Below are 25,181 nucleotides of genomic sequence, written 5' to 3' on the forward strand. Positions count from 1 at the left end.
TCCTTGAGCTCTTGAATGACCTCCCCACCCCTCTTCCTACCTATGTCGTTGGTGCCAATGTGTACCACGACTTCTGGCTGCACACCCTCCCCCTTAAGGATTCTGAAGACACGGTCTGAGACGTCTCGGACCCTAGCACCTGGGAGGCAACAAACCATCCGAGAGTCTTGCCCATGTCCACAGAACTGCCTGTCCGTCCCTCTAACTAGAGAGTCCCCTATAACTAGCGCTCTCCTCTTCTCCCCCTTTCCCTTCTGAGTCTCAGAGCCACAGACCCCTTCACTGCAGCTTACACCTGCAAGGCTGTCCCCCCCAACAGTTTCCAAAGCTGTATACTTATTTTTTAGGGGAACGACCACAGGGGAACCCTGCACTGCCTGCTTCTTCCCCTTCCCACCTCTAACTGTTACCCAGCTACCTCTGTTCTCCGGCGTAACTATGTCCCTGTAGCTTCTATCGATCACCCTCTCAGCCTCTCGAATAATCCTCAGCTCATCCAGCTCCAGTTCCAGTTCCCTAACTCGTTCGGTGAGGATCAGGATCTGACTGCATTTCCTGCAGATGAAGTCGGCAGGAGTATCGGTGGTCACCCCTACCTCAAACATCCTGCAGGAGGAACATTCCACCGCCTGCGCTGCCATGACTGTACACTTTGTCTCCAAAAACAAGAACACTGAGTCAATAACCTGTGGACTTTAAAGTTAGGTTAGAGGAGGAGGGTGGGAGGGAGGCCCTACGAAAGTAGGACCTGGGGTCTAGAACACACCCACTCAAATACTAATCACTTACCTTCCCGCCCAGCTATGCGCTCCAACCTCACTTCCGCTGCCCGCTATAGGTAAGTAATTTTGAAACAAACTGTCTTACCTTAGCTGTAGTCTCCCGGGTTCGCTTTTCCTCGGCCGCTGCTCCCACTCAAATGACCGTTGGTGATTAAAGGGTGAGTATTTATACTCACTGTTCTCCTTCCCAGCTGCCCCTCTGTTTGCCGTCACTTCCTCTGCTGCTCCCGCTCTTTTTGTGAAGAGAGAGAAAAAAAACACCGCTGCCCGCTACAAGTAAGTAATTTTGAAACAAACTGTCCGCAAGGATCTGTTTTGGGACCATTGCTGTTTGTCATTTTTATAAATGACCTGGAGGAAGGGTTAGAAGGTTGGGTGAGCAAGTTTGCGGATGATACGAAAGTCGGAGGAGTTGTAGACAGTGAGGAAGGATGTGGCAGGTTACAGCGGGATATAGAGAAGATGCAGAGCTGGGCAGAAAGGTGGCAAATGGAGTTCAATGTAGCCAAGTGTGAGGTGATTCACTTTGGTAAGAGTAACAAAAAGATGGGGTACTGGGCTAATGGTCGGATACTTGGTAGTGTGGAAGAGCAGAGGGATCTTGGTGTCCATGTACACAGATCTCTGAAAGTTGCCACCCAGGTAAATAGTGCAGTGAAGAAGGCATATGGCGTACTGGCTTTTATTGGTAGAGGAATTGAGTTCCGGAGTCCTGAGGTCATGCTGCAGTTGTATAAGACTCTGGTGCGGCCGCATCTGGAATATTGTGTGCAGTTTTGGTCGCCATACTATAGGAAGGATGTGGAGGCACTGGAACGGGTGCAGAGGAAGTTTACCAGGATGTTACCTGGTATGGTAGGAAGATCCTATGAGGAAAGGCTGAGGCACTTGGGGTTGTTTTCATTGGAGAAAAGAAGGTTTAGGGGTGACTTGATAGAGGTGTACAAGATGATTTAGGGGGTTAGATAGGGTTGACAGTGAGAACCTTTTTCCACGTATGGAGTCAGCTATTACAAGGGGGCATAGCTTTAAATTAAGGGGCGGTAGATATAGGACTGATGTTAGGGGTAGGTTCTTCACTCAGCGAGTCGTAAGTTCATGGAATGCCCTGCCAGTAGCAGTGGTGGACTCTCCCTCTTTATGGGTATTTAAGCGGGCATTGGATAGGTATATGGAGTATAGTGGGTTAGTGTAGGTTAGGAGGGCTTTGATCGGCGCAACATCGAGGGCCGAAGGGCCTGTACTGCGCTGTATTCTTCTATGTCTATGTCTATGTTTAACATGCTTTTTCCAGTCAGAATTCCCAGAATTTGCTCTGTCCAGAGGCACCAATGGACCCAGCTGCAGAAACAGTCAGAGATGGTTAAATGACACAGATACATTACACAACAGGTGGCCATTCAGCCGATCAACTCGTGTGCCAGCTCGTGGTTGCACAATGGGGAAAGAAAATTGATGAAGTCAGTGTATTTTGGGAGGGACTATGGAGATGAGGAGTGGTGGTGATGGGAGTGCAGAGAGGTTATTGTTCAGGAAAGGTCAGAAACAATCTGATTACAATGTTTTCTAAATGTTCACTTTTTACAGGATAACCTTTGTGCGATGAGAGGGCTCGAGCCCAATATGGAGGTCCAGACTTTTGAAGTCTTAATTTCTAACAAGGTCAGACAACAATACGATCGGATACTCTCACCGCTGAATGAGGTACTTCAGATTTTATTACTAACAACGTTTCAGGAATTTAATTATTTTAAAAATGTAATATTTGTCCTCACTGCTGTTGAAGCAGTGGTTTATTCAGAAAATCATAGAATCCCTACAGCATGGAAGTAGGTCATTCAGATCTTCAAGTCTAAACATCCTCCGAACAGTATCCCACCCAAGCTCCATATTCCTGCATTTCCCATGGGCTACCTACCTAACCTGCACATCTTTGGATTATGGAAGGAAACCGGAGCACCCAGAAGAAACCCGTGCCAGGGAGAATGTGCAGACTCCTCACAGGCCGCTACCAGAGAGTGGAATTGAATCTAGTACCCTGGTGCTGTGAGGCAGTGGTGCTAACCAATGAGCTACCATGCCACCCAAGTTATTGTTGATAGCTTGGACTGCATGTTGCTTGTCCTGCACACTAGTGAGTGTGTTGTGAATGTAACAAGGTCAGCAAGCTGGACCCCATAGAATATGAGTTCCCTCCTTCGGGCTGTTAATATGGTCCAGTCAGGGAGTCCCGGCTGATAGGTATAAACAGGAGTGTCAGACATCCTGTTCACTCTGATGGCTGCCTCTGAGGGAGCTGGATCAGTTGGAAAGTCAAGAACTCTTGATGTGTAAATAAAGGGTGACTGGGGACGGCATACTGACCTCTGTGGAGTTATTTCAGAGTGTGTCTTCAGTTGTGTAGGCCCAAAGCTCTGGACTTCCCTCTGTAATCCACCCTTATTTTCTATCTTTCTTCCTGATATGGACAAAAATTAAATCCAGCTCTTCAACCAAGCCTTTAGTCACCTGCAAAACAATCCGACTCTTGGACTTCTATTTTTTCCTCTGAACATACATTCCTGAGGAGGTGCCCTGGAACATTTGTCTGTTTTAAAACTTGAGGCATTAATTCAAGTTGTTTTTGTGACCTGCCATCTTCTTAAAAGATGAAGTGTTGCACTGACAAACTCAGCTTCTTCCAGTGACAACAGCAGTGTTAGTGACATAGTGTAAGATGATGACGGGCTTAATGGGGGTTATGGGGATTACAGGGATGAGTGAATAAACAGAGCTTTTTCCTCAGATGTCACTTGGTCCTTTTGCCATTCACCTTAAATCAACGTTCACTGGCACTCAGTACTTCTGCTAATGGGAATATTCTCCTTACCTGCTCTTTCCAGATCCTTTATGATTTTGAACATCTCAAACACGATGCATTCACGTCTTCTCTCAGCAAGACAATGCTGGCTTCTGAAAACTATCCAGGTAGCTGAAGTCACTCACCAGAGTCACCATTCTTATCAATGCCTTTGCACACCGTCTAAAGCCTTCCTTAAGTATGGGGCCTGTAATTAGTCACAGTACTTCAGCTGAGCTGAACCATTGTTTTATAAACTTTCACCAGTTTTGTGCTCTTTTGTTTCCATTCATAGAGCCTGTGTCCTCCTCACAGTTCACACTGATTTATGTCATCTTCATAATTTGAAATTGTGCCTTACTATTATATCTATAATTTATGTCGTCCAGTCCTCCTTATCCTGACACCTGAGGATACCACCGTATACCTCCCAGAAAAACAGTTGCTCACCATTCCTCTCTGTTTCCTGTCAGTCCTTCATATTGCTCCTGTTTAGTTCATGTGATTGATCTTTGCAGATAAGCCTTTTATGTGGCACTTTAACAATTGGCTTTTATTTCAAAGTGCATTCGCATCACGTTGACCACATTACCATCATCAATCTTTAACGTAACAGCAGCAAAAATATTAGTGAAGTTTGTTAAATGTGATTTACCCTAAATAGGTCTGTGCTGGCTTTCCTTAAAAAATCCATATTTGTCCAAATTATTGTTAATTTTATCCTGGATTATTGTTTCCAAAAGCTTTCCTCACACTGTGGTTAAACTGATTGGCCAGACCTTATCTTCACACAAAAGTATAATAGTTGCTATCTCTAATCTTGAACCTCAGCAAAGTTGGAGGTTATGGCCAGTATAACAACAATTTCCAACCATTCTTCCCTCAGCATCCTCAGATGCATCCCTTCTGGTCTTGATGGCTGCTCAGCTTTGAATGCAGTCTTTCTAATATCTTCTGTTTATCAGCATTTCGTGTCTCAGCTGTCTGTGCTTTCACTCAGAGTTGGCAACTTCTTCTTTCTTGGAAAAGACAGTTTTTAAGTCCTTATTCAATATCTCAGTAATGCAGTTTGCCTCTAGAATATGAGTTCTTAATAGGCCTTACTCAGCCCCTCAACTTTTCCATTAGTCTTTTTCCCATTTATATGCTTGTAAAAGAATATTGTGTTCACTTAAATGTTATCTGCCATGCTCTTCTCATACGCTTTCTTTGCTTCTTTTATTTAGTTTCTCATCTCCCTCGCATACTGCAAAAGGGATATAGAGGGCTACATTTCCAGCACCCACTGGAACTGGGGTCAGAAGTGGGTAGACTCAGATGTTAGTCTCAACAACCTCCTTGCTGTTTTTTGTCTCTACCTCCTAGCCGTGCTATTTTAGCCGAGGTGGAATTGGGAGCCTGTGAGCACAAAGTCACTGATCAGGCTCGTTAAGAGCTTAATTCAAGTTTCTGTTAGCCTGCAGGCTTCCTGACATTGTGTGGGCATGTTTTGGTGTGTGGAGCTGGGCAGTCGATGACTGTGGGGATGGGGGCCAGGGAGATCAGTGTTTCAGATAGTCCTCGAGGCCCTTCCTACCCTCTGGGTTCAGCAGTTGCCACAGGCCACATTTAGTGGGTTTACCTGGTGGTGGTGGCCTGGCTACTGATTTTTTTTGTTATTTATTTGATGGAACATCATATCCCTAACTGTCATGGAGAGGGTGGTAGTGAGTAGTTACCTTGAATTAATTTTTCAAATTAAACCTTTGACAATATTGGCAACAGGGTGCTTCCGTACCCCAACTCCAAGTGACCTTACTTTGCACTCTGCTGCCCCATCTAAACTGTAAGGCCCCTGATACCCTTCCCAGTTTAATAGCCCACCCACACACTGTGTTCAATTGGACAGAGGAGTCTCCACCATGCCAAGAAGGCACAACCTGTAAAAATCCGTGTTTGTGTGTGTGATCTGTGTGTGTGTGATCTGTCTATGTGTGTGTGGTATTAGTCTGAGTGTGTTCTGTGCATGTGTGTTATGTGCATATGTGTGTGCTGAATAAATTTGTGTCTGTAAGTTGTGTACATGTGGTATAGGCAAGCGCAAGTCAAAAACTGTCCCAACTTCTGTTTCCTACCCTCCAAAGGTGAAAATAAGAATGTATCAGAGCTGCAAGATTATATAAGATGGATGAGGCTCTATAGAAAGTGAAAGACTGAATGGTGGTATATTGGATACATTAAATTGTGAAGATGGTCCCCCTTGGAGATAGATATATATAGTGGTCACTAATAAATTCAAAGGGGATTCAGAAGAACTTTTTATCGACAGAATGCCAAATATAGAACTTACTGTGACAGGGAGTAGTTGAGGATGAGAGTCATTTGAGTGAAAGCAAGGTAAGAACGTGAATGAGAAAGGAACAGAAGTTTCTGTTCATGAGATTAAATAAAGAAGATTGAGAGAACATCTGTGAGCAGCATAAAGACCAGTAGAGAGCTGATCAACCAAATGCCTTGTTGGTTAACAAGGACCTGAATCTAATGTGGAATGTGACCCTGAAATTGAGCTCTCAAGTTTGTTTTGTCTTTCTCCTTGAAGGCTGCAAGAGTTAATCGAAGCATTCGTGAGGATTCAGCCACCCTGCAGCAGAATCTGAAAGCCTACTACACAATGAATAAGTTCCTTTCATCCTTCCTTGAACATGTGAGCTGGTGCCTTTCATTTCTTTCTTGTCTGAATGAGAGTGGGATATTGTTAATGTGTGGCTGTTGTGGGGTTATGAAGCCTCTTGGATAGAAGAATGTTAGAAGTTTGTTATAAGGTCAAGGGGAATCACACCAGGGGCACCACATGAGATGTAGAAAATGAACACACTGTCCTTTCACCTGGCAATGCCATTTTACCTAATGAAGGTACAAGAGCTCAGCTCTGTTGAATACATCAGCTTAAGTCAGTGTGCATTATGCTAAGAGCAATCATATTGCAACTTAGTCCTCTGTCAATTTAACTGTAAAGAACTCTTCGGTCCTACAATTTTAAATCATTTAAATATTATCTTTTTTGATCCTTGAAAATAGAGTTTGACTTTCTGTTTCCTCTCAGAGAGATTTGTGAGTCTTAGGAACTCTCTTCCTGAAAAGGTGATTAGATTAGATTACATTACAGTGTGGAAACAGGCCCCGTGTGCCACCGTGCTGCCCACAATGCAGGTGGTGGAAACAGAGTCCTTGAATATCTTTAAGGAAGAGGTTAAGGGAGGGGATGGAAGATTATCAGGGACGGACAGGAATGTTAGATTGAGGTTACAATCAGATTAGTCACAATCTTATTAAATAGCAGTTCAGGCTCGAGGGGCCAAATGGCCTACACCTGCACCTTGTCTGTATTTTGGCCCATTATTTGACCAACAAGGCCAGCAATTAATGTACTACTTTTAACACTGAAGTGCCTTATTGCATCTGTGTATCAAATACCAGTGAATTATTTTGGAGTGCAGAGAAGCTATTTGTTTTTAGTGGTGTTGACTGAGAGATGAATATTATCCAGATCTCCTGTAGAATACCCTGTGATATTTTACTTCCACCTGAGAGGGAAGACAGGGCTTTGGTTTAGTGTCTCTCCAGAAAGACAGCACCTCAGACAGTGCAGCAATCCCTCAGTCATACGATGGAATGCAGGTTTGAATGATAGTATTCAGGTTGCTGGGGTTGGGTGGAAAACACTGCTTGCTAGTCTATACCAGAAATATCCTACAAACAACATGAGATTATGTAATAAGCAGTCCTGAATTTGGTATCATCGCCCATTCACCAGGAAAACATTTTACATCTAGCAGTGGCAGAGGAATTTATCATCAGTTTTTACGACAGTCGATAATGGTTACATGTTTGTCATTAGGCAAGCTTTTAATTCCAGATTTTAATTGGGCTCAAATTTCACCATCTGCCACAGAACCTTACTTTGGGATCTGGGTGACTCGTCCATTGACATTACCACCTCCACTTTGATATATGGTACCCTTAGTGCTGCACTGCGGGAGAGCCCATTTTACAAACATAAACCCCAATACAAGATGGTTTCACATCTTGTATCAGGGTTTATGTTTGTACAGTGGGCTGATCCCCAGTGCAGCATTAAGGGTACCAAATCTTCTAGTCAGTGGTTTATTCAGCAGATTTATTAAATGCTTGGCTGAGCTCATCTCCAAGTTCTAAAGTCACGAGTCCTAAAGAGGTCCTGTGTTCAGGTTCCAGTCTGTGCTGATTAGATTTGTCCCTTTTGGGAGAGACACAACAATTGGTCTTTGAGTAAATACAAACCAGACATAATGAACCCAGCAAAAAAGACAGGAGAACCTGTGTATCCTCAGAATGGTCAAAATATGGACGTTCCTCCTACACAGCACAGCAAGTGTTAAGTGGAAAGGAATGAACTTGAGTCTTTTTTGTTTTCTCTGTAAAATAGTGATTCAGCAATGTATTGGTAATATTTACCGGATAGAGCGCGTGCAATCAAATCCTACCATTGCAGTTTTGAGAATCTCAGTTCAGGTCTTAATGAAGCTGACATCAGTGACTATAGTAGATAGACAGACATAGATTCCACTCTAGGCACGCTTATCCTTTTCCAGATAGTTATGTCACATTAAGACGTGATGTTGCAGTGTAAGGGTGTCTGCCTCACCTTTAGATGTTGTCTTAGTAGTGTGTTTAGTTGGCTTACGTTTGCGTAATGTAGCGTAACATCAGTTAGCACAGAACTCAGACTATGTGTAGATGCATGATATTATAGACGTGTAAATAATTAACATTGCAAATAAACTTCAAGACATCTGTTTCAACAAGAACCTGATTTTAAGTGGTGTATGTTTTCTGAACATTTTGGAGAAGGTGCAGCAGGGAATTATAGGATGTTGCCTGGTTTGGAGTGTATTAGCTATAAGAAGAAGTTGGATGTATCTGAATTGTTTTTGCTAGAGGATCAGAGGCAGAGGGGCAACCTGATGGAAGTATATAAAATAATGAGAGGCATGGATAAGATGGATAGTCGGAGGGGTTTTCCCAGAATGGAAATGTCAAATACTCGGCGGCATAGGTTGAGGGTGGAAGTTCAAAGGAGATGTGTGAGGCAAGTTTTTTGCGCAGAAAGTGGTAGGTGTCAGGAACGCACTTCCAGAGGAACTGGTACAAGCAGATCCATGAGCAATTTTAAAGAGGCCTTTGGAAAGACACATAAATAAGCAGGGAATAGATCATGTGTGGGCAAATGGGATTAGTTTAGAATGACATCATGGTCGGCATAGACATGGTGGGCCGAAGGGCCTGTTCCAGTGCTAGATTGCTCTATGTGAACCAACATGTACAAAGTCACAAGACACATCAGTAACAATGACCATCAAAGTGTCAAATTGTCTTTTTAAAAAAAGGTCCAACAGATTCATTCAAGCCCTTTAGTGAAGGAATCCAGCTGTCCTTACCTGGCTGTCTTGTCTGTTACCTGTTACCATTCAGCACCCAAAGGGAAGATGCAGTTCTGAGAGATGTAGAGGGGAACAAACTGAGGAGTGAAAATGCAGATTACCATCTGACCATTTGCCAAGTGAAAACTCAAAAACCAAATGTTTTCATTTTGAAATGACAGACCATCTGACATAGAAGTGTTCTGACATTAACGACGAGTTAAATACTTCTGTAAGACTGGTCGGAATGAATGCAATCGCACAGCTGTCCTACTGCCTCTGCTGTCCAAAACAACAAGAGTCTATTCCAAAAGCTTCAATCCGACCCGTCAATCCAACATTCCCAACGACAGGGAGACCCGTGCACTCTGCAGTGGGAGAGAGATACTTCTGAAGTGGCATACTTGTAGGGTCAAACAGAGGGTACAGGAGGAAATATGCTTTTAATATTTTCTTGACAACAGCTGGGACCCTGGGTGTGGTGTGTTGAACCCTATCAGTAAAAATAGAAGTCTGTTTTTAAATCACAAAAAAATTGTCAAAGAAACAGGATCTTAAAGAGCCTGGTCCAATCTGAACCAATTTTCTTTTGCATAATCTGTTTAACCTTTTGTTCCTCCTCATCTGCCAATTTTATTTTTGTTACTTCTCCCAATGCATCACCGTTGCCCTAGAGTAATTCCCAGTGTTGCTTGGAACTGCTTACCAATTTTGGAAAGATGAGCATGCTTTAATTTTCCTCTTCACAGAATCACTGCAGTGTGGGAGGCAGGCCATTCAACCCATCAAGTTCCACACCGACCGTCTAAAGAGGATCCCACCCAAACCCAACCACACCCAATCCTATCCCTGTAACCCTGTACTTCCCATGTCTGACGCCAACACATCCCTGGACACAATGGGCAATTAAAGCATGGCCAATCCACCTGACCTCCACATCTTTGGACAGTAGGAGGAAATCAGAGCATCTGGAGGAAACCCACACTAACACAGGGAGAACGTGCAAACTCCACACAGACAATCTCCACCGAGGGTGGAACTGAACCCAGTTCCCTGGTGCTGTGATGCAGCAGTGCTAACCACTGAGCCCATCATGCCACCCTCTTCTTTAAGAGTACAACTTTATATCTTTTTGGTGACCTCCTCTCCTCATCCTCTGAGATAAGGATGCACTTGGGAGGTTGGTATTGTAGTATTAAACTTTCAGAGACTGGTGAAGGAGCAGTAACCATATAAAATGCCATTCTTTGATCCACTGCTGCCAGAAATTGGAGAGCAGCATGCCAGCGAGATCTTGACCACCTGTTTAAATGGTTGGCCAAAGTGCCAGAATGTCCAGTAGCTGTTGTGGCCCCCATGATGCCAACAGCACATGATCCCAAAACTCTCAATAATTACTGACTCTAATCATTGTAAACTGCACTTCTTCTCTTGACTTTACACAAAATTTGCACTGACCCGTTTCCTTGTCAAGTCGCCCATTTGTTGGGACTGGGCTATTACTTGCTAAAATAGCATCTGGCATTTTTCAACGTTTGTTTATGCTTTTATCACCTATCAATAATTGCCCATCATTGCTGTGGATCCAGAGTCCCATATGAGCCAGACCAGGTAAATCGAGCAGATTTACACCCCTAAAGGGCATGGATGAACCAGATGGGTTTCACAAAAATTGACATCAGGAATATGGATGCCAGTAGGCTATCTTTTTATTCCACATTTTTATTGAATTCAACTGTCACCATGGTGGGTTTTGAACCCTGGTCCTCAAACTATTAGCCCAAAGTTCTGTGTTACTAGTCCAGTGGACTACATCTCTCCCCCCCCCCCCCCCCACCCAAGCATATATAGGATGTGAGGGAGCATTGTATTATTGGATGAGATATTAAACTGAGGCTTTGCCTATTGAGCAAAGTGCATGTAAACAAACCCTTGGTGTTATTTGAAGAGAAGCAAGTCTTCCTGACACTCCGATCAATCCTCAACTGATGCCACCAAATGCGGATTCACTGATCATTCATTTATTCAGGATTTACAAGACCTGACTGTGCATTGGACTTCAAAGATAAGTCATTTGGTGTCAAGCAGTTTGTGATGTCTAGTTAGGATGAAGTACCCCGTGAATGTTTACCATCTGTTTATATGCAGACTATTCTCTCCATCAATAATCTTACAGAGTGTTCCTTATGCAGGCCTATAAAGACATGGACTACGTGGTCAAGGAAAAGCTCTTCCTGGAGAGAATTCTGGACTTTGAGTTTCAACGCTCAGATGACCGGAGTTTCTTTTACAATGGTAAGAGCAGCAAGTTTGCCAGTGTTTTCGAGAATGTCTCTGTTCAGCTTTGTAGCAACCAGGTTTAACACACGTCGGCAGCATTTGCTGCATGTTTAATTTGGCTGAAGAGCATCCCTGAAGCAGTCATACAAAGTTCATGATTAGGAGGGATTACTCACCGCAATAGCCACTCTGTCAAATCTAAATGTAGCTCATTGCCTGAACTGACACAGCTGTAATCAGATTCTGTGAAATATTTGTTGCTATTTTGGTGTAATCTGCGGGGAATTTTTTTTGCATCCATTATCTCAAGTTTCATAACAAAAAGGCTCATTTGCATGTCGCAACATTAGAATTTTGTAGACTGTCCCAGTGGGGAGAGGACATCTTGTGGCACAGCAGCAGATAATATGTGTGCCTTGTGAGTTAGATCGCCCTGGGGTCATGGTCCTGCATCAGGACTCAATGGCTAAGAAATATTGGCAGCCAAGCAGATCAGTTATCAACCTGCAAATCCTTCCAACAAGATAAAAGCAAGGGAGACACCCGGTCAGCCACGTGCCCATAGACATTGTCCATCTGATGGAAAGACAGGTAGAATCTCCACTATTGCTGTCTTTAGCTCCAGCCAACATCACACATGTACCAATGCATTTTGTCAGAGCAACCTGAACTCCATGAGTGAGTTGTAATACCAGTGCCGAGGGGAAGCAGATCAAAACTTGGGTGGAAAATTAAAAATATTCCATTGAATTACTGGAGCTGCCTTTCACTATTGTTCCATTGTCAGGAGTCTTTTTGCGTGCAGCTGCAGAACTTGAAATATAACATCCCCCCCACCTTCCTCGAACTATCATTGTATTCTTCACTAGTCTCTTCGCCAGACGTTCAGTGAAGCGTCTTGAATAGGAAATCATTTTTTTTGTCATTTTGCTGTTCTTGACTCATACGGCACGGAAACAGACCCTTCGGTCGAACCAGTCCATGCCAACCGTAATCCCAAACAAACCCACTCCCACCTGCCTGCACTTGGCCCATATCCCTCCAAACATTTCTTCTTCATGTACTTATCCAAATGTTGTAACTTTACCCACGTCCACCACTTCCTCTGGAAGTTCATTCCACACATGAATCACTCTCAGTGTAAAAAAAAATTGCTCCTCATGTCTTGTTTAAATCTTTCCCCTCTCAGCTTAAAATGTCCCCTACTCTTGAAATCCCCCATCCTAGGGAAAAGACACCTGCCATTCACCTTATCTGAACCCCTCATGATTTTATAAATCTCCGTAAGGACACCTCTCAACCTCCTACACTCCAGTGAAAAAATGTTCACACTCTCCTCCCTTTTCAATTGCTGTGTATTATGCAACACTTGACCTTCTTTTAAAGTTAATCCAAAACAAAACACCAGGAGAAAAGTGAATTTGGGACCAAACTTGGCCCACACCCTGATGACTGGAGCGTTGTTGCTGAAATGTTTGCCCCCTCCTAAAATTCCTCTTTCTCTTGCAACCTGCTGGGGCAGGCAGAAAGCAAACCTGATGAAGGAAAAGTAGACCCTGGAAAATTCCTCTCTACCCTCTCCCCAAGTCAGACTAAAACCATGCACCAAGGCACTTTGTCACACCTTAGTAGGGTGGTGGGCTGGAAATCAAGCCCCAGGGTCATCACAAAGGTTAAAATTTTTAAACAAAATATGCAGTATTCCCAAACTCCCTGCGTTTCAGTGTGAAGTTGATGGAAAACACATACCAGGGTTCTGTACTAAACAAGAAGTGCTGTTTATTACAGGTAGTTAGGTTTCAGCTACACTTGCACAATTATAAATAGCAGAGTAAGCGAAATAAATGTTACGGTGGCTCAGTGGTTAACACTGCTGCCTCACTGCGCCAGGGTCCCAGGTTCATTTCCAGCCTCGGGCAACTGTCTGTGTGGAGTTTGCACATTCTCCCCGTGTCTGCGTGGGTTTCCTCCGGGCGCTCCGGTTTCCTCCCACAGTCCAAAGATGTGCAGGTCAGGTGAATTGGCCATGCTAAATTGCCCGTAGTATTAGGTGCATTAGTCTGGGGCGAACGTAGGGGAAAAGGTCTGGGTGGGTTGCTCTTCGGAGGGTTGGTGTGGATTTGTTGGGCCAAAGGACCTGTTTCCACACTGTAGGGAATCTGATCTAATTTAATCTAAATGTCTAAACCCTTTATAAACTCTGATTTAAACATGCAGGCAGACAGATGTAAACTTGAGAATGAAAAGCATAGGTGGGCGTAAAACTGAAAAAATAGTTCCACCGTCACAAGGTCTGTTGCATTGTTTCTCGATGATTTGCAAGTTTCTCCTCAACATTTCTTTTTCCAGATGCTTCCACCAGTTTACAAGAGGCACTGCTTCACTCCTGAAAGAACTCTGATTTATCCAATTCACCATCACTCTATATAGCATGTAATGAAGAAAAGATAAACTGATTTTCTTCAGGTTTAAAGTGGCTTACTGCAGAGAACTGAAAGCATTGTTTTGACAGCGTCAGGCCCTCTAGTATTTCTTCGGGTCTGATAGAATCCCTACCATTCAGAAAGAGGCCATTCAGCCCATTGACACCACACTAACCCTGCAAAGAATATCCCACCCAGACACATTCACAGTCCCTGAATGCCTCAATTTACTTTGTGCTAGCCTACACATCCTTGAACACTACTGGACGATTTAGCGTGGCTAATCTACCTAACCTGCACATCTTTGGCCTGTGGGAGGAAACTGGAGCACCCAGAGGAAACCCACGCAGACACACGGAGAATGTGCAAACACCACACAGACAGTCACCTGCAGTGGAATTGAACCCAGGTCCCTGGTGCTGTGAGGCAGCAGTACTAACCACTAAGCCACTTTTGCTGCCCATTGTCTCGCTCATAGCCCAAACTGTTCAGTGACCTGACAACTAATCACATAGTGGTGTGCAGGCAGAGGACCTTCAACTTTGACCCAGCTGCTCCAGGTTTCTGTGCACGGATATAGGCGTTGGCATGGCAATTGTGGCATTGATTTCTGCCAGAAGTCATTGCCACATGCAGACCTCAGAGACCTGTACAGCTGGAAAGGAAATTAGAGGGAATGCTGATCATGATTCCCTGTGTCAGGACTGGGAACGTCATTCACGTGTTGTAATTTTTAAACCCTGTCCATTGTGGGGGATACATAATGTTTTGTAGTCCCTCTGCCTTCTCACAAAATTATGAAAGAAAATGACATCTTCAACGATATTTCATATTCTCTTCAATGTTCTTCCCTAAATCTCTCCACTCTCTGCTCCTTTAAGACATTCCTCAAAATCCATCTCTTTGACTAAACATTAGGACCTTAGCCCTCAGATCGCCTTTTCTGACCCAGTCCGAAATTCAATCTGGTTTTCCCTCCCATGATGCAGGTGGATTTTACTGTGACCTGTGGTGTCTTACTAAAGCTAATCATTGTTTCCAGGTCAAAGTCTGCCTGACTGTCTCTTCAATGTGTGCTGATTTGCTTCAGGTGTCTCACCAGACATTCTGTATCTGGAACCACCATCTTCATGTCAAACTGAAACAGTCTGTTTGCCTTGACCCATCTTTGGGCTGGAGGCCATGCCTCATGGTGTTTGTGAGCATGTCTGTCTATTTGTACAGCTTTCCTGTTCTGTTTTTACAGCTGTAAGACAACACTTAATGTGAGAGTTTAGAACTCGGTACACGAAGCTCAATCATTTTCCAATCTTATTGTTTTCAGATGACCGGACCCTCTTCAGCAATGTTCTTTATTACGGCCATGAGTTAGTCCTGCTGCTGTTTGATATTCTCCTTTTCTCTGTCGTGGATCTGGGTATCCAGGACTTTGTGTTGGCAACAATCATCACTTACCTTGTACAGAAGGTAAGTGACAGCAATTGGACGCTAATCCGATTTATGTAAGGAGCTTGGATTTGTGCTGTGTACAATAGACATACAACACTAACAGTGAAGACAAGGTGTTTGACTCCACCTAGCTTGTCTCCACAGTACTATTCCCCACAGGACACAATACATATTCCCCACCTCACCCAAAACCACCAGGGAAAGGTGAAAAACAGATTGAAAACGCCAATTTGAGGCATGAAAAAATCTCAGACGTTTGACCCTCCACCATCATTCAGGGTATCACTCTGGTCCTGATTGGTACCTGCCTTTTGTACAAAGGTTTTGTTTTAAATGTGATGATGAAAGAGGAGTGTAGGGACATGAGTAGCTCATTCAGGACTGCTATGCCTTTCAGTCACAAGGTGACTGCATTGTATCTTTCACACCTTTGCTGCAGGTCTCTCTGTGCTCTTACCAAAGATCGATCTAGCTAAGACTCGAAAGTTCCATACAGCCCTCCATCCAAACCCTTATGAAGAAGAAGGTTTTAAATTTCTACCACTCTTTTAATGAAAATATACTTTGTACTTTCACCCTTAAATAGCCTCACTAATTTTAAGATGACGTTTGTGTGACTTTGAAATTCCCTCACCAAATTGAACAGTGATTTTTCCACCTCTCCCTCCTTAAATCCTTTAAACAGTTTAAACACCTTTATCTGACCACACCCTCAGTCAGCTCGACTCCAAAATTTGAAAACGAAGCTTAGGCAACCCATTACCCTCCAGGTTTTTTGGTGTCATCTGGTGAGCGTGCACTGCATGATCAGATTGAGGTGTTTAAGTCTCCAAAGTCAATCTGTCCTGAGGTGAGATTCTCAATACTGAACACACATGACTCTGAACAAATTAAAGTTAACTTTCTCCACTTAGTATTCCTATGCCCCCCCCCTTGATATAGAAGATGGTATTAGTAATAACATTAGCAAATTTGCTGATGATACTAAGCTGGGTGGCAGGGTGAAATGTGAGGAAGATGTTAGGAGATTACAGGGTGACCTGGACAGGTTAGGTGAGTGGTCAGATGCGTGGCAGATGCAGTTTAATGTGGATAAATGTATGGTTATCCACTTTGGTGGCAAGAACAGGAAGGCAGATTACTACCTAAATGGAATCAATTTAGGTAAAGGGGCAGTAAAAAGAGATCTGGGTGTTCTTGTGCACCAGTCAATGAAGGTAAGCATGCAGGTACAGCAGGTAGTGAAGAAGGCTAATAGCACGCTGGCCTTCATAACAAGAGGGATTGAGTATAGAAGCAAAGAGGTTCTTCTTCAGCTGTACAGGGCCCTGGTGAGACCACACCTGGAGTATTGTGTGCAGTTCTGGCCTCCAAATTTGAGGAAGGACATTCTGGCTATTGAGGGAGTGCAGTGTAGGTTCACGAGGTCAATTCCTGGAATGGCAGGACTACCTTACACTGAAAGACTGGAGCAACTGGGCTTCTATACCCTTGAGTGTAGAAGACTGAGAGGGGATCTGATTGAGACATATAAGATTATTAAAGGATTAGACACTCTGGTGGCAGGAAACATGTTTCCGCTGATGGGTGAATGCTGAACCAGAGGACACAGCTTAAAAATACGGGGTAGACCATTTAGGACAGAGATGAGGAGAAACTTCTTCACCCAGAGAGTGGTGGCTGTGTGGAATGCTCTGCCCCAGAGGGCAGTGGAGGCCCAGTCTCTGGATTCATTTAAGAAAGAGTTGGATAGAGCTCTCAAGGATAGTGGAATCAAGGGAAATGGAGATAAGGCAGGAACAGGATATTGATTAAGGATGATTAGCCATGATCATATTGAATGGTGGTGCAGGCTCAAAGGGCAGAATGGCCTACTCCTGCACCTATTGTCTATTGAGACAGAGGCCAACACCCTCATCTAGTCTTGACACAAAAGTTACTTCTGATGTCACAGCAGAAGTCAGGCCAATATTGTGCATGGAATAATTGAAACAAGGTTGCACCGATGTGACGTTTGTGTTCCCAGTTTCCAATGCACGTACACTCTATCGCTGCTACATAGGTAGAGCTGCCTCACCTACACCTCAAGATACCTGTTTCTCACGGTTTTTATCGGTTTTAGTTTAGAGTGACTCAGCGAACAGGATTATTAAAATGAAAGCCCTCATATAATCAAGGCAGAGATCCATCTGATTACAGGCATATTTGACACAGGCTGCTATCGCTAGTGGTTACGCCTTATGGTGTGATTCATCAGTGAGAAACAGTGTGCATCATGACAGGAAGTGATGCAGTGTCACATGATCTTGCTGGCTCATGCGGCCTCATGGCAAGATGAAGCCACAGGAAGATGCTTTGTAAAATGAAATGAATGTTTTGCTTCCCTAAGAAGGCTCTGTAAATATTATTTAGAAGTTCAAAGAGACCAAGAGTATTGTCTTTCTATGGGTGCCACCTTGAGGCAGAAATTTGTGTCTTCAAATCTTATGCCAGAGGCTTGATCACAAAATCTTAGCAGACAAACCCAGTATTGGTGGATCCCTTCAAATAGGATGATAAACTGAAACTCCATCTGCCTTCTCAGACGGACATTCAAATATCCTGTGGCACTATTCAAAGGAAAATTATGGGCATTCTCCTTGCTAAGCAGATATGTTTTTAAATTGGATCAGATGCCTTTGAGTATCGGAGTTGGGATGTCATGTTAAGGTTGTAAGGGACATTGGTGAGGCCACATTTGGAGTACCGTGTCCAGTTCTGGTCACCCTGAAATAGGAAGGACATTATTAAATTGGAGAGGGCGCAGCAAAGATTTACAAGGATGTTACCGGGACTGGAAGTTTTGAGATATAAGGAGAGGCTGGATAGGCTGGGACTGTGTTCAGAGTTGAGAGTGTGGTGCTGGAAATCACAGCAGGTCAGGCAGCATCCGAGGAGCAGGAGAATCGACGTTTCGGGTGTCAATTCCTGAGAATTTCTGACAAAGGGCTTATGCTCAAAATGTTGATTCTCCTGCTCCTGGGATCCTGCCTGACCTGCTGTGCTTTTCCAAAACCACACACTCGACTCTGATCTCCAGCATCTGCAGACCTCACTTTCACCTGGGGCTTCATTCACTGGATTGTAGGAAGTTGAGGTTTATAAAATCATGAGGGGACATAGATAAGGCAAATAGCATAGGTCTTTTGCCTAGGGTTAGATTAGATTAGATTAGATTACTTACAGTGTGGAAACAGGCCCTTCGGCCCAACAAGTCCACACCGACCCGTCGAAGCACAACCCACCCATACCCCTACATTTGCCCCATACCTAACACTATGGGCAATTTAGCATGGCCAATTCACCTGACCTGCACATCTTTGGACTTTGGGAGGAAACCCACGCAGACACGGGGAGAATGTGCAAACTCCACACAGTCAGTCGCCTGAGGCGGGAATCGAACCCGGGTCTCTGGCGCTGTGAGATGTTCAAAACTAGAGGGCATAATTTTAAGGTGAGAGTAGAAAGGTGAGGGGCAACTTTTTCACACAGAAGGATCATTTTTAGAATGAGCTGCAAAAGGTAGATGCAGGTACAGTTACAACATTTAAAAGATGTTTGGACAGGTACATGAATGGGAAAGGTTTCGAGAGATATGGGCCAAACACAGGCAAATGGGACTAATTTAATTTGGGAAACTTGATCAGACGAGTTGGACCAAAGGGTCTGTGTCCGTGCTGAATGAGTCCATGACTCTTTGAGTATTAATCCTTTGAACAACCTCATTAAAACAAATTATCTATTGATCACTTCACTGATGTCTGTGGAAACTTACTGTGAACAAAACTGGTCGCTTTACATTTCATGAGTAGCGTTGAAAAGTATGGCACTGGAAAAGCACAGCAGGTCAGGCAGCATCTGAGGAGCAGAGGGAGTCGACGGTTCAGGCATTAGCCCTTCATCAGGAATGTGTGGGGGGGGGTGGAGGTTTGATGGGGGTAGGGGTTGGGTGAAGGGGACTGCAAGATAAATAGGAGAGTGGGGGGTGAGGAGGTGGGACAGAGAGCTGGGAAAGTGATAGGTAGATGCAGTAGCACTTGTCTTGAGAGGTTCATGAGTAGCACTTCACAAACACCTCATTGGCTGTAAAGAGCTTTGGAAAACCCTGAAGGTATGACAGGTGCTATACAAATGCAAATTTTTCATTTTGCAAATAAAACTTGTTCCATTCAGGCGGTTCAGAACTCATTACAAGTCCATTTTAAACCAACATGGATTTTTTTTTTCTCTGTTTCTTATGTAATCAGATTCTGGAATCAATAAGGAACACGATCTCAAGAAGGAACTTGGCTGCGAAGACACTGGTAGATGAAAGATTCCTTATCTAGAGTGCCATTACTCTGAAGGACTGTTATATGGATCGAAACATTTTAATCCCAATTCTGCTCTCACCAGTGAGCTTTTATTTGGAGACTAGTGAGCTGACGTATCAGCTGCTATGTTTAATACCAAAGGTGTGATTGAATGACAAGGTACAAAGTGACAGTCGGTAAAACCAGAACCTCTCAGAGTAAACATTGCTGTCAGCATTGAGGGAAGTGGCTTAAGGGAAATGTAGTGGGAGAAGAGAAAATGCCGGCAGGCAATTTGCTGTCTGAATCAAACTGGGTTTTCTAATACCTTTGAAGGCAGCATTTACTTTGAGATTGCTAAAAGCAAGCCTGAGTTGATACTCCAGGAGTTACTGAAAAATCATTGTTACTTTGCGAAGGTTCCTCATCACGTTGGTGAGTGTAGGTTGGAAGATTATATAACTGTCCTCTGTCCCTCTATTGATCCTGGGGAACTGAATGGCCAGGATTTGGAGATGCCGGTTTTGGACTGGGATGTACAAAGTTAAAAATCACACAACACCAGGTTATAGTCCAACAGGTTTAATTGGAAACACACTAGCTTTCGGAGAGATGCTCCTTCATCAGGTGATAGTGGAGGGCTCAATCCTAACAGAATTTATAGCAAACATTTACAGTGTGATGTAACTGAAATTATACATTGAAAAATTGATTGTCTGTTGAGCCTTGTTGTCCATCAAGGATGGACACCTCAGCACCACACTCTACCGCAAACCCACAGACAACCTCACAATGCTACACTTCTCCAGCTTCCACCCAAAACATATTAAAAAAGCCACCCCCTATGGACAAGCCCTACACCGGATCTGCTCAGATGAGGAGGAACGTGATGGACACCTGGAAGTACTCAAGGATGCCCTCACAAGAACAGGGTACGATGCTCAACTCATCGACCGCCAGTTCCGACGTGCCACAGCAAGGAACAGTAGTGACCTCCTCAGGAAACAGACACGAGCTGCAACCGACAGGGCACCCTTCATTGTTCAGTCCTTCCCAGGGGCTGAAAAATTACGCCATGTTCTTCGTGACCTGCAACACATTATCAATGAGGATGAGCACCTCACCAAGACCTTCCCCACACCTCCACTACTTGCCTTTAAACAACCGCTAAACCTCAAACAGATTGTTGTTCATAGCAAGCTTCCTGGCTCTCAGGACAGCTCCATACAACCCTGTCACGGTAGACACTGCAAGACGTGTCAGAGTGTGGACATAGATACCACCATTACGCGTGGGGACGCCTCCCACTTTGTACATGGCAGGTACTCATGTGACTCAGCCAATGTTGTCTATCTTATACATTGCAGGCAAGGATGCCCGGAGACATGGTACATTGGGGAAACCGAGCAAAGGCTACGACAACGGATGAATGGGCACCGCAAAACAATCAACAGACAGGAGGGTTCCCTCCCAGTTGGGGAACACTTCAGTGGTGCAGGACATTCAGCCTCGGACCTTCGGGTGACCATCCTCCAGGGTGGACTTTGGGACAGGCAGCAGAGAAAAGTGGCCGAGCAGAGGCTGATAGCTAAGTTCGGTATCCATAGGGAGGGCCTCAGCCGGGACCTTGGGTTCATGTCACATTACAGGTGACTACCATTGCACTATACACACACACAGATACTCCTACACACAGACACTCATGCACGCATACACACAGGCACTCCTCTACACACGGACACACATACACGCAGACGCGCACACAGACACCCACACACACCCTTACAGACACACACATGCCCACACTCCCACATGCACCCCCTCACAGACTTAAGACACTCTGCACTCACTACACACACACATACACTTTCTCACACTCACAACCCCCAACCCAGATAGACAGACACACAAAAGACCCACATGCACACATATATTTTGTGGGGTGAATTTGTACTTGCAGAGTTCCATTGTACTTTGCTCAAAAACTGCATACATTCATGTAGAACTCTGAGCTCAAAAACTGCATGAATTTATGTAAAACTCTGTTATCTCACTTTTTAGATTAGAATCAATCTAAACATCAGGTCATAGACAGAGAACACAGGGGGCCAACACCTTCGACATATTGTCTAGCTATCACCATTGTTAACAGCTAACCCGAGAATGCAACTTTTTAAAAAAAAGGTTTTGTGATTTACACATGAAAGAAGTGAAACTATCACTGTATTCTAACAGTTGAAAGGCTCAACAGGCAATCAATTTTTCAATGTATAATTTCAGTTACATCACACTGTAAATGTTTGCTATAAATTCCGTGTTAGAATGGAGCCCTCCACCATCACCTGATGAAGGAGTGTCGTTCCGAAAGCTAGTGTGCTTCCAATTTAACCTGTTGGACTATAACCTGGTATTGAGTGATTTTTAACTTTGAACTGAATGGCAGAAGCTTCACTGCACATTGGGTGGTCAAGGCCTCCAGACCTCCTAGGAGGGAGCAGGGTCAGCTTGGGTTGGCACTTGAGTTGCTAACGCTGATTGGGTACATTCCTGGAGGTTCATCACATGACCTTCTGGTTGTGGTCATCCAACACCCCACATTCCTGCCATTGGTCCTTTCTCCAGCGCTTCCCACAACCAATTGGAAGCAGAACTGACTTTGTCGTCCAATTGGATTAATGTTGACTGTCAATGCAACATTTTTGACCCCCATCCCAATATTTCTGAATCACAAATAAATGCAAACGTTCAGCAAAAAATTTAAAAGGAAGCACAAGATTGCTTTCATATCCCTTTGATCTTTCTTCTGGTTGCAGCAGCAAATGAATCTTCCATCTGCGAGATTTAGGGCGGCATGGTGACTTAGCAGTTAGCACTGCTGCCTTGCAACACCAGGAACCCGGATTCGATTCCAGCCTCGGATAACTGTCTGTGTGGAGTTTGCACATGCTCCCTGTGTCTGCGTGGGTTTCCTCCGGGTGCTCCGCTTTCCTCCCACAGTCCAAAGATGTGCAGGTCAGGTGAATTGGCCGTGCTAAATTGCCCATAGTGTTAGGTGCATTAGTAGAGAGTAGGTGAATGGGTCTGGGTTGGTTACTCGTCAGAGGGTCAGTGTGGACTTGTTGGGCCGAAGGGCCCGTTTCCGCACTGTGGGAAGTCTAATCTAAAAGAAAATCTCATTTCAGGGCCATCTTGGAAGTGTGATAAATCATGAAGAAGAGGGCTAGATACTTTGCCATGGAGATGCATTAGAAGTGAATATAAGAGATATGTAGGAACATAGGAATAGGAGGCCATACAGCCCCATCAGCTTGTTCTTCCATTCAACATGATCTACGAGCTCATTCCATACCCACCACACACCTCTTAATACACCTGGATGACAACAAACTTATCAATTGCAGTTTTAAAATTAACAGTTGCTCTATCACCAGTTGCTCTTTGTGCAAACCTCTACCGTCTTTTGTGAATAGGGTTTTCCTAATTTCATTCCTGAAAGATCTGGTGCTAATTTTTAGATGATGCCCCTAAGTTTCCCCAAATGACAGGAAGAGCTTCTCCGGAGTTATTCCATCTGTTTCCCTCAATATTTCCAGGGAAATACAAGCTCAGTCCATCTGACCTCTCCTCAATCCATGACCCTTAGACTCCCAGTATTATTCAGTGAAATCTGCTTTTGCACTCCGTCCAAGGCCAGTGTATTGGTGCAGTCATGTCTATGCATTAGCTGAGGGGCCATCCAGCTGATTGGAAAATTCTAGTTAGCTCTAGGACATTGATCTTAATAGGATACCTGCCACTTAGTTACAGTCAGTCACCACTACCCACACAAAGTATTCAAAAGTGGCCTTAATGTGGGACAAGGTTGATAAACTGGCAACCTGGCTTTTGGAAGTTGCTAACCCATCTCTCTCTCTCTCCAATTCTGCCTCTGTTACCATTTGAAGATTTGGTATCATACCAGACTGTTCAAGGCCAACATATAAAACTGCAGCCCTGGACAAGGACTAACTGTCCCCTAACAGTTTGCGGTGTCACAAATACATAATTTTTTCGACGAGGTTGTGTCTGTGGCTACATGAATTGTGTCAATAGGACAGATCACCCATGGGAAGGTCATCTCAGCTAAGGCTGAATCACATCACAAATAATCACAGAATCCCTACAGTGTGGAAGCGGGTCATTCAGTCCATCTAGTCCACACCAGCCCTCTGAAGAGCATCCTACCCAGCTACCCTATCCCTGCATATCCCGTGGCTGATCCACTTAGCCTACATCCCTAATTGCTTGTATTTCCCTGGAATTGCAAAGGTTAAAGGTTGATTGAGTGAAGTTTTCAAGATATTGAGGGAAACAGATGGAATAACTCCAGAGAAGCTCTTCCTGTCATTTGGGGAAACTTAGGGGCATCATCTAAAAATTAGCACCAGATCTTTCAGGAATGAAATTAGGAAAACCCTATTCACAAAAGACGGTAGAGGTTTGCACATAGAGCGACTGTTAATTTTAAAACTGCAATTGATAATCCCATGGCTGATCCACCTAACCTGCACATCTTTGGACTATGGGAAGAAACCAGAGCACCCAGAGGAAACAGCACAAGAAATTGAGAGAATGTGCAAACTCCACACAGTCACCTGAGCCTAGAATCGAACCTAGATCCCTGGCACTGTGAGGAAGTGGTGGTAACTGCTGAGCCACCATGCCACCTCAGAGGAAGCTCTGAGAAAAACAAGGGCAGACTTCAGGAAGATGATAGTGTGGAAATGGAAGTTGCTGGAGCCCCAGACACACACATTCAAGAGCAATGAGTGATGGCGAGCTTAACCACTGGTGCTGTGGTGATCATGTTACTGTCCTAGTAATCTAGAGTCCCAGGGCAGCACTCCAGGGACATGGAGTGAAATTTAGCTGGTGAAATTTAAAATTCAATTGCTTTTTATAAGAAGATGTCTGAATTATAAACTCAGCCTCAGCAATGGTGACCATGAAACAAATGATCCATTGTAAAAACACTTCTGGTTCAATGTCCTTCAAGGACAGAAACCTGCTGGCCTTGCCTGGTCTGGCCAACATGTGACATATCTACCGCTATGTATTTGACTCTTGACAGCCACTGAACTATGTTTCAGTTAGAGCAACAAATGTAAGTCTTGCCCATATCCCATGAAAGAATTAAAAAAACACAACCTTTCTTGTTCTGGAAATTGTTACTTTTTTCCCTCTAAAGATATTTTGAACAATTTAATGCAAACAAAATAACAGTTGTCTGATGAAATTCTGCCTTGAACCTACAGTAATTTTATTCTATTACCAGACAAGGTTGCTAAATACTCTGTCATTAGGAGCTTTCAGTTGTATCTATTATTGCGTGTGCCCACTACTTTAATCAACAATTAAATATGAGCTAGAGTATTTGTTGTGCGATATATTTTGAGAAGTTTTATAACTTGTGTATATTTGTGTATTTTACAATTTTGTATTTATTGTCCAGTAAAGACCTTTTTCTAAGCTATCATGAGTGGTGTCCCAGTGTTGCTGTGTTGTTTCTGCACTTGTGTTTTAGTCCATGTTAAACTAAGAGGAAGAAATGTGTTCAGGTATACTTGAAGGTGGTTTTGTATTTTAAATCTGCTGTACTT

The 25,181-nt window shown here is 43.9% G+C and overlaps 1 protein-coding gene across 3 annotated transcripts in view; it reads left to right on the plus strand.

Annotated features, from left to right (window-relative positions):
- LOC140496302 (meckelin-like) overlaps positions 1–23,013 on the plus strand; it is a 169,864-nt gene extending 146,851 nt beyond the window's left edge. For all 3 annotated transcript variants that reach the window (XM_072595887.1, XM_072595886.1, XM_072595885.1), the window contains 5 exons: positions 2,370–2,486; positions 6,200–6,304; positions 11,252–11,354; positions 15,087–15,229; positions 19,498–23,013. In XM_072595887.1, the coding sequence (XP_072451988.1) occupies positions 2,370–2,486; positions 6,200–6,304; positions 11,252–11,354; positions 15,087–15,229; positions 19,498–19,578 (549 nt within the window). In that variant the 3' untranslated portion in view covers positions 19,579–23,013. The remainder of the gene's footprint in view (positions 1–2,369; positions 2,487–6,199; positions 6,305–11,251; positions 11,355–15,086; positions 15,230–19,497) is intronic.
- The last annotated feature ends 2,168 nt before the right edge of the window (positions 23,014–25,181 follow it).

This window comes from Chiloscyllium punctatum, chromosome 26, assembly GCF_047496795.1.
Source record: "Chiloscyllium punctatum isolate Juve2018m chromosome 26, sChiPun1.3, whole genome shotgun sequence".
Lineage (NCBI taxonomy): Eukaryota > Metazoa > Chordata > Chondrichthyes > Orectolobiformes > Hemiscylliidae > Chiloscyllium > Chiloscyllium punctatum.